Consider the following 10058-nt stretch of genomic DNA (forward strand, 5'->3'; position numbering starts at 1 on the left):
AAAAAAGGCAAACCAAAAATCCACCTTGCTCTTGTTTCAGCACCGGATACACCTCAAGCATACAAGATCAAAACTTTTGTTCACTTTTTTTTTCCCCCCACAGTAATTTCTGTTTGTTTCTGTTGTTAATAAACTACAGCATAAAAATTCCCTATGACACTGGTTTTTAACAGTTGAAGTGTTTCCATATCCTGAAGACTCATTATTTCACTATGAACCCACGGAAAGTGGAAGAGAGTTAGGTAAGGGGAGAGAACACTGCCTCTTCCTGCATAAGCCACAAGCTACATGTACATCTGTAGCAAACCCCACGGAGCTTGGGAAAGCTCCATGGAGGACTGAACAGTAGGAACTGCTGAGTCATGATGAGACAGCAAAATAAGTTCCTGTCTTTGACCTCCGGCCCCAAAGCTTATCCTTGTAACCTAATAGGTCATTCTCCCTAACCCTTACTATTGGACAAGTTTGGATCCCCCTATACCCTATAGAAAGGGCCTGTTTTAGCCCACTCGACAGAAGAAGAGCTGTCGCTGGACCCTTCACGGTCTCTCCCCCAATAAACCATCGCTGTGGAACACCAGGGTGCTGTCGCTGGACCCTTCATGGTCTCTCCCCCAGTAAACCATCGCTGTGGAACACCAGGGCGCTCCTTCTCCTCTCTCGCCGTCTGCTGCTGCCTCAAGCCACGGGCACCCCAGCCCAGCAAGCAAAGAGCTGATATCCTAAGAGCTGATATCACTAAAGAGCTGACGATCACCAAGCTTGCTAAGGGGTAGCCTGCGGCGATGGCCACGAGCTAGCTGAGCTTTCGGGCACTCTGCTCTCTGAGGGACTGGGCTCCCGGACCATACTGCACCACTCGATAATAAGGCCAAGATCGAGGCCTTATTATATACATCCAGGTAAAACCTTCTGCCTGGGGTCCTACCAGCTGTAACCTAACAGGTTTTTTTTTTAATAGGTAAGAAGAACACAGTACTATCAAAATGAATCATTTTGTTTGGTCTCCTCATGGTTTTTCTTCTGGGTATGTTGTATGTTTGGGTATCAACCTTAACTACTATGTATCATTGGGATATGGCACAATAACAAATGAAATTCCTCTAACAAGAAACTTTGTTTAGTGGAATCTCAAGCAAAGGAGAGAAACTGCAATGGATCTGTTGCACAACAAATCTTGTCATCCACAGATGATATAACAGCATTCATCCTGAAGCACAATAATAATTTGAGAAAGAAAACAGAGTTTGCCTCCTTTAACTATGAACTACTATAGCCAACTGCAAAACCTACAGACTTCAGCTGCCTACTGTTCTTAAACAACTGAAGTGGTATTTCTGAGTAAGAACTCATCTAAGACAGATTCTGAATCAAGCCAATATTTCATATTCCCCAATAAAGAAGAGCTTCCTATCTGGAAGGCTGAATTGGATGAGTTACACTTTTAGGCCCTGCATTAAAGCTGAGCTCCTACAGACTGACTCCTTGCTAAGCCTCTTAAATCCTCAGTTTATCCACCCGCCTGCTTCAGAGCTTTTTCAGAAGTGAAGTTCATCAGGGTATCTTCAGCCAGGGTGTCAGGGACCACCACCTCATCACTTTCAGAGTGGTTATACCCATCTGCATCAGCTAGGAAGTTTACACGTCACATCTCTCTTCTCACTGATTTAATGCATGTCCCAACATCTTCAACTACTGCTAAGAAAACACAGAAGAGGCTCTACCACACAATTAAGACCGTTAGGTGGCCCTGTTCACTTCAATTAACCTAAAAAAATAAAATAAGACAGCAAGACTAAAATCCAAACAGCAAGCTAATTGACCCTACAATATGTAAAGAACTGCTGTAAGCATGACAAACCAGAAAGGTTTCAAACAAAAGATAACTGATGAAGAGTAAGAACAAAGATGCAATCCAGTCCAGCCCACAGAGATAAAACAACTGAAACAAACAGCAAACAAATGTTACCTCAACACTGTAACTGCTCATGGAAAACAGGCACAATTCCAAGCAAAGATCCTATCATAGGAGGTCACATTAAACTTTCATCCTCCTTAAAGCTAGCATGCTTAATCCACAGAAACAGGGTTTGTAATAAGCCTAGTTCATTATAAACATTATAAAAGCTTTACCTACTTAGTGGTAGACCAAAGGAATGCTGAGAAGCTTGCCCAAGTTCTCAGAGTGGCTCACAGAAAAACCACCTGCTGGAGACCACCTCTGTGCTTGTAATAAACCCTAAGGATTTATGCCAAAATGAATTCTTAACTTCCACCATGAAATACTCAAAACAGTCATTTTGACTAGAAAAGAAACAGGCTGGTGAGCACAGCAAAGTGAAAAGAAAATACCACCATTCAAGTGATTTTCTGGCCTCAAAGACCAAGTAGCTGTTAAGACTATATCACTGCTTTGGCAGAAGTCTCTCACAAGACTTTTAGCCTTGTTATGAGATATCCTAATGCTGGGATATTTCAAAAAACAAATGAAAACTTTTATGAAAATCAGGATGTAATGTAGTAAAAAAATTTCACAGGAGCAGGAATAAATGAGGGCAGGACTAAATGTCTTAGTAAGAAAATCAGAATTAGTTACAACTCAAAAATAAGACTGGCAATTTTAATTTTTTTTGGCTCACAGCTTTTCTCTCTGCATGAACTTATTCAGATATGCTGACTTTGCAGTCAAAAATCAGTTTTTACTGCTTTTTATTTCCATGTGCACTCTGGTGTCTAAAGAGGCTGCAACAAGTAAACTGGTTTAAGTTTTGGCTAATGCACCATGCACTAAGCAAATTCTACCAATAAGCCATTTCAGAAATCACACTCTGGTACACTATAAATGTTTTCTGACTACTCATTTAATAGTTCTCAAGTACTTCAGTGTTAACCATTGATTCAGAGCCAAGCAGAAGAGGCACATTTCAAAATACCTTGAAATTTCAAAATACCTTGAAAATGCCCCTGCAAGGCTTACGGCTAAAAGGGGAAAACAGCATTCAACTTACAAGTACAAAGCCTGAAACTTTAGTACCAGAAAGAAGAATGCCATACTTAGTGAGTCACTTATAAAATCAGGATGGATTATGTGAACATATTTATACATGTATAATACTGATTGAGTGCCCTGCAAAACAAAACATGGGGAAGTCAGGTTACAGAAAGTTTGCTGTACCTCAAAAACCAAATTATTAGATTCTTAGAAAACTCTCACATCTGGTTGAAAAACTAAGGAATAAATAAATATAGTGAAATCAACTTCTAAAAATTTAAGAGTAAGAAGGATGATGTTTGCTTATTATGTATTATTTACAAAGGTACAGGTGCCCAAAGAAAATATTTAGAAATACTAGTGTTAATCAAGTCTTAACTGAATTATTAATTAAGCAATTTTACCAAAGAATTGCTGCAGTATAAATACAAGTCTATTCACTCCTTGAACATACTGCTCCCATAATAGGTTTTATTTATGGCATATAATTTCTCAAAACCTTTTTACAGAGCTCAGGAAATTCGTGAGCCAATTTCCCTGAGCAGAACATATGGATCAGAGTAACTCATTGTCAACATAACTTGGTGACATATGCCATTTGCTGTGACTTCTGCAGAGAGAGAGAGACTGAACTGATAACCATAGAGTGATTTTAATTTGAAACCTTTATTGCCTATTCAATTTAAATCAATCCTTTTAAGGGAAAAAAAAAAGGGTCATGCAGTCCTCTTGCTTGTCTCTACACTGACATTACCAGCTTGACTCAATTCTCCATACCTGGATGTGCCTGCCCACCTGAGAGGCCCTTGGGGAGGCCAAGGTGTCATTAAAGGACAGTAAAAGCACAGGTCCTTTGGAAGGTCTGCATCTGTCCTGAATAGAAAACAGGGTAACAGGCCATCTCCAAGGGCACTATTTACCTGTGAGGGGCAATCTGAGCAGAGCTTCTACACCAGGCTGCACTCCATTGTTGGATGCCCAGCCCCACACAGAGGCACCTTCAGGTAAGCATGTGGGGTTGAGTGCCAAGCACTCACTACTGTCAGTGGACTCAAGAGAGCTACTAAATTCATTCTACAGTCAACACCTAAATCTTGTCACCTGAGCAGCTCCCAAAATTCCTCTGACTCTACATACAAATCTTCTACTGATAGTCAAACATTGACACTCAGCTCACCCTGCAGACACCGGAACTCAGACACCCAATTAACAAGCCAAAGTCCACCCTAAAACTAGATGGATGATCACCAACATAGGAACCACAGTCTGGCTCACATAACTTGAGGCAAACAGGCTCAACTAAATATTTCCAGATCAATAATCATTGTATTATTGATCTTTTTTTTTTTTTTTTTGCAGTCAATGCAAAGAGGCCAATGCCTTCAGAGCCTGATTCACTTAAACACTTGATTTTGGATAAGATTTATCCAGCTACCCATATCCTCCAAAGCATACAGGAAAATAATCTCTCTTAATGATGGCTGTAGCTAACTTATACAGCCATATGTTCATGCTGTCATTAGCTTTATTCCTTCTTCTGTCATGTTCATATATTGTTCATTTTCCTCTTCTTTCCTAGTGAGCTATAAACCTTAATATCCTTCCTTAACTGCTTTCTTCAACACCACTTAATACAATCTAAATGAGACCCCAGATGGTACGAAAATAAGAAAAGTGCTGTCTGATATTTATTTAAAACAAAAGTCAGAGCACACAGAGAACTCCACAAGTTCACCAGCATGGATCAGCCATCAGACAGATTCCAGTACCTGAGATTACAGAGAGGCCAACAAAATAGCACCACAGTCAAGTTACAGTTCTTTTTGGTGGGTGCTAAACTCAGCACAGTTCTAACACTACATCATATGTTGATAAATATGTCTGTAAAGATTTATAGCCCCATGATAATTCTGACTTTACAAAAAACTACAAGCACCCTTTTCCAAACCTCAGTGATATACCAATAGTAAAGTTAGCATCAGTATTTCCTTGTCAGGAGGTCCTCTATTTTAAGCCCTGGATGAAAACTGACAAGTTAGAACAACAAGTTGTGCTGGAGAAAAAAATGGATAACAAAGAAGGCAAATACTTTAAAAACTGCATGATCAGAAACAAAAAAAAAAAATCAATCATTTGTTAGCATTTATGTAATGAAGGAAGACCTGCATACATATGAAGAAACTCCACATGTGCCATGTGTAAAGCCTGCTAAATTGTGAAAACACCATAGAGGAGTGAAACACCAGACCAGAAATGCCAACCTCCTAATAACAGAATTAACACAGTAAGATTACCTTGCTCCAGTCTAAAGCATAGGGAACGTTTTGCAGCTTCTATCTCAGGTGTTGGATGATCCAGAACACGTCTGCACCACTGCAGAGGACTCAGTGATTTCTCTTGAGGAGTGCGAGTCTTGGTAGGCAAGACGTACAACCTTAACCAAAACACACAGAAGTATCAGCAAGATATGCAATACTGCAAAGTTTGCTTTTGTATGCTCACTTTCCTATTAGATCACTAATAATTTATAACATCCAAAGCTCTGCAAGAAGACATCTAACAAAAAGAAACATATCCTGAAGTAGAAGAGTTTACATTTCTTTTCTTTCTTCCCTCCTCAGAAAAATAGGTGGCAAAATATCAACTCCACAGGTCTGGCATGTCCAAACAAAGTTCAAGTAGATTACACATTAAAACCTTCTATCTAATCACTACCATTGTCTAAATTTCAGCACTGCCCAAAGTTCAAATGTATTAGGTGCTGTACACACACCAAAGGTGCTCTTGTTTTTCCCTATACTTATATTTACTGGAGATTTAGATAATTTCAGCATCTGAATTTATCTTCACACAGATTAACCAGATGTTGTTCAAGTCATATTTGTAATGATTAAAAAACACTCAATGAGAAAACACTGAAAATCTATTTTCAACATTCAACACCAGCAGAAAAGAAAAAAAAAAAAGCACATATGCAAAAAAAAGGTAGCGTACGTGCATTATTCTCAGACAAGAGTTGGCAACTGATTAGTTGCACATCAGGAAAGCTGGTTTCAAAGCAGATTTCATGGGAGAATTCTTGAGGCTGAGATCTGGGTTGCTGCTGTCGCCCTGGCAGATTAGCAGGCACAGCAGATGCCAACTCACCTGGGAGAGTGCAAATCTTCCAGGGAGCAAACTATTCTTGTCTGCTGGACAAGACTCTGACTCTCAGCTCCCCTGGCCTGACCACCTCCGAGACATGGGGCTAGGGACACCCAGAGCCAGATTATCAAGGCACCAGGAAAACACTGCACATGCCTTAAAGGGATCTGGCCTGCACAAAGCAGGAGTGAAAGACAAGACCAAAAACTAAACAGGATTTTGCCCCTCAAGGGGTCACTAACAGGTAGCAGCAGCCTTTCACCTTCACAGTTTTGGCTCAAGAGCTACCCAAGTCCCACCAGAGCACCCCTTCTCCAGTGTCTGCTCCATGGAGTTTGCCTTTGAAGTCAATCAGCACTGTCTATCCAGCTCTCAAGGAACAAATATCCTCACTGCCTGCCATTGCCATCTCTCTCTCTCAGCAATCCCAGCAGAGATCAGCTACTGAATTGCTCTGGGGAGAGGACTCATTTCCCCAGACTTCCTGCAATGCCTGACTACATGAAAACCAAAAAGCAAAGGAAAGAAAAGCTTTCACATTTCCTGTTAATCTGCAGAAGTGCTTCAAAAGCTAAACATCTGACTGATGATCTTCCTGTAAAAAGCTAAACACCACGAAGTAGTTTGACTTGTCTGCAGTTTGACAAGGTTGGTTGGTTGGTCTTGGGGTTTTTTGTAACTGCAGTCAAAAACAAAAAAAAAGGCAAGCAAAACACAAAACCCCAAAGGTATTTAAGGCCTAAAATTACAAATCAAAAACTAGGATATGCACTGAAGGCTTTGGCTTTCCAGGTAGCAGTTTGCTTTAAAGACTGAGATTACAAAAAAGCCCCAAGCAACTGGCATCACACGCCTGACCTTCCATGGACAATGACGGAGATTTATCCTTGAACTAAAAACATTCAACAGTTAAAACAACTACTCCTAGTACAATAAATTTGTTAACAAATTGCTGTCATGAAATTCTGCCTGTGGACACACACATATGTGACATACAGGTAAATTTTGGCACCCAATCTAGGATTGCTCCCAGGGAAGAAATCAAATTGGAAATTTCGCTATGGCACAACAATGACTGACTACCACCGTAAAATGTAAACAAGGAAAGCATTTTGTTTAACAAGACATTATCAAACAAATCTGATATTCCTTAATGCTAGGAAAGCTAGAAGTTAGAACCAATGTAAAATTTGATTTAAGTCTGGACTGACAAGCCCAAGCCAGCCCTGCAGACCAACCACACACAATGAAGCAACGCTGACAAAAATTTCCACGCAATTTGTACATGATTCTCAAAAGCCATTTTCAGAAACACGATATTGTGTACCATGAAGCACATGGAACAATCAGAAACATTTCTGATATTAAGATTAATTTTTGAACATTTTATCTTAATTAAGGACCAAAATTAAGGATATTTTAACACATCTCAGCCTCTTTATACTACATTTTATTCTCATCTGACATTAACTTATAGCTTGATTCAAAAACTAACCTCATAAAAAGGAAAGCTACGTGGAAGCTTAGACAGATACTCTAAAACTTATTTAAATAAAGGTAATCTATATATTGCTATTGACACTTGAAAACAAATTGACGTTCCACATGGCTAAACGGCCAATACAGTATTCCAGCACTGCCCCTGCGATGCTCGCCCACGCTGCTGAAACAGGTTTGGAGGCACCAGCTTCACTGATCTACTTATACCTCTACCTTGCAGTCTCCCCTTCTGTTTCTTTTTACGGGAGTGTAACCATTACAGGTTACACACGTTAACCAGTCCAGGTCGATTTCATTTTTTGCTCTATCCATTTCGCTACTCATTTACGATTTATTCAATTTACTAGCACCCTGCCGTGCCTTTTCAAAGCTACACGGGCGCGTAAGACACAATTTAGATCAACGTCTAAAAGACAAAAGCCCTCCCAAATCCCTGAAGATGGGAGTCAATTTGGCAGAGATTTTAGGATAAGCAGGCAGCGCTGCTCAGATCAAGGCTTTCCCGGAACGAAATTCCGCTATTTTTAATTCCTTATGTAAACACGGGGCTGAAACTAGGCTGAGATCTGAACGATATTCCTCGGGGTGGAAAACGAGCTCTGCTCCCCACGGAGGGCGCGACGCCCCAGGCGAGCCGAGCGGTTCTGAATCCCCGACCAGAGCCTCGTCTCGTACACGGGGCCCTTCCCTCGGCAGGGCGGCACGGTTTGGAAAGGGGGGGAAAAAAAGGAGAAAAAAAGCAGATTTCAGTCTAAGCGGGCAGATCAAGTGAATTTGGGGGCTAACGCTAATCAGAGCCGGGAGACCGCTGCGGGAGGCCCGGCCGGGGGCACAGCCGGGCCGGGGAGCAGGGCAGGGCCGAGCCGCATGTACCATGTATCCTCGTCCTCTCCGCAGCCGTCCTCCAGCTCCAGCACCGCCACCTCGTCCAGCACCGTGGCCGCCGCCCCCGTGCCACCGCCGCCTTCCTGCCCGCCGCCAGCGGCCGGCGGCCCGGGCGAGGGCTTGAAGTAGGCGAGGGGCTCCGGCGGGCACAGCAGGGTGGGCACCGGGCTGGGCATGCACGGCGGGCCCGCGGCGGGGGGGCTGGCGGGGCGCAGCCCGCCCGGGGCCGGCGGCGGGGCCAGCAGCAGGTGCGGGCTGGGCGGGCCGGTGGCCACCGCGGCGGCGGCGGCGCGGCTCCGGAGCTGTTCGTTCTGCTTCTCCAGCTTCCGCACCAGCTCCTGCAGCTTCTTCACCTCCAGCTCGGCGCTAACGGCAGAGCCGGCGCCGCTCCCCTTCACCTCCGCCATCATCGCCGGCTTCAGCAAGGCAGCCTCCATCCTGCCGGCCCGCTGCCGCCGCCGGCACCTGCTCCGCCGCGCCGCCGGAGGGCAGCGCCCGGCCCCCGGGGGAGGCGGGAGCGCCGGGGAGCGCCGCTCGCAGCGCCGGGGTCCGGCCCTGCGCCGCTGAGCCACCCGCCCGGCCGGCCCCGCTCCGCCGCTCCTGCGTCTCCCGTTAACGGCGGCGCGGGCGGGATCCCCTCCCACTCCGGCAGCCCGAGCGCCGCGCACACGCACTCGGCAGGAACAAAGAGCCGCCCGGCGCCCCCGCCATCCAGCCCCGGGGAAGGGCGGCAGGGACCACCTCCGAGCGCAGCCCCGGGTGTTTAAAGAATAAAGTGCCTTCCCCCAGTGCCCCCCACCGCGGCTCGCCCCGCCTCGGCCGCGGGCTGGATCCGGCCCAGGGCGCCGCGCCTCTCGTGAGCCGTGTAATTAGAGCCTGGTGGTGTCAGGGTTGTAATTATGCAGATTGAGAGTGTGAGGGGAATGGGAATCACAAATAGAGGCTTTGTTGGGCTTGAAAGGAGCTAATTCAGCCAAAAGCCGCCGTTTGTAGGTTTGAAACATGCTGATTCCGGGAGTTTTGGCACAAAGCGAGGAAAGCGACACGTTCTTGAAGTTGCGTTGGTGGTGAAGCAAACACTGAACCGAGCATTGCTAAAAACTACGTAACTATGTTTTGGTTATGTATAGGAGAGCTCCTGAGGTGAAAGATGCCCTCGTATTGAAATGTCTTTCTTAACCCAATCCAGATACATAGGTGGGCTTGCAGCTTGGAGATCTTTGAGAGAGGTATGAGTAGTGTTCACTTACAATAGTGGTTTTGCGTTGTCTTTCGTTGCTCAGCACTGTAAGAAGCCATTGCTTGTGTCACCTAGGATGTGAGCAGGGATTCAGTGTTGCCCAGGACAGCTCAGGCATCACACAACCCTCGTTCAGTTCATTTCCTCTGGATACAGCTTTAGGGGACAACCTTCTAAGTCACACTTTAGTTTCCTACGGCTCTGATATGAAATCAGGAGCAACTGTCATGAAGTCAGGGCAGGTTTAGATTAGAGATTATAAAATATTTCTTCACCAAAAGTGTCATCAAGCATTAG

At 44.4% G+C, this 10058-nt stretch overlaps 1 protein-coding gene across 3 annotated transcripts in view; it reads right to left on the reverse strand.

Moving 5' to 3' along the window:
- The window catches only part of SLAIN1 (SLAIN motif family member 1), a 50385-nt gene extending 41002 nt beyond the window's left edge, over window positions 1–9383 (reverse strand). For 2 of the 3 annotated variants that reach the window (XM_071431016.1, XM_071431018.1), the window contains exons 1-2: window positions 8510–9100; window positions 5287–5426 (exon numbers count right to left, since the gene is read on the reverse strand). In XM_071431016.1, coding sequence (XP_071287117.1) covers window positions 5287–5426; window positions 8510–8958 — 589 coding nt within the window. In that variant the 5' untranslated portion in view covers window positions 8959–9100. Of the gene's footprint in view, window positions 1–5286; window positions 5427–8509 lie in introns of all 3 variants that reach the window. The other variant, XM_071431017.1, reaches the window with a different exon arrangement.
- Window positions 9384–10058: the final 675 nt, after the last annotated feature.

The sequence above is a fragment of the Agelaius tricolor genome, unplaced genomic scaffold (genome assembly GCF_023055355.1).
Source record: "Agelaius tricolor isolate 1412-34295 unplaced genomic scaffold, bAgeTri1.0.p SCAF_7, whole genome shotgun sequence".
In the NCBI taxonomy this organism is placed as follows: Eukaryota; Metazoa; Chordata; class Aves; order Passeriformes; family Icteridae; genus Agelaius; species Agelaius tricolor.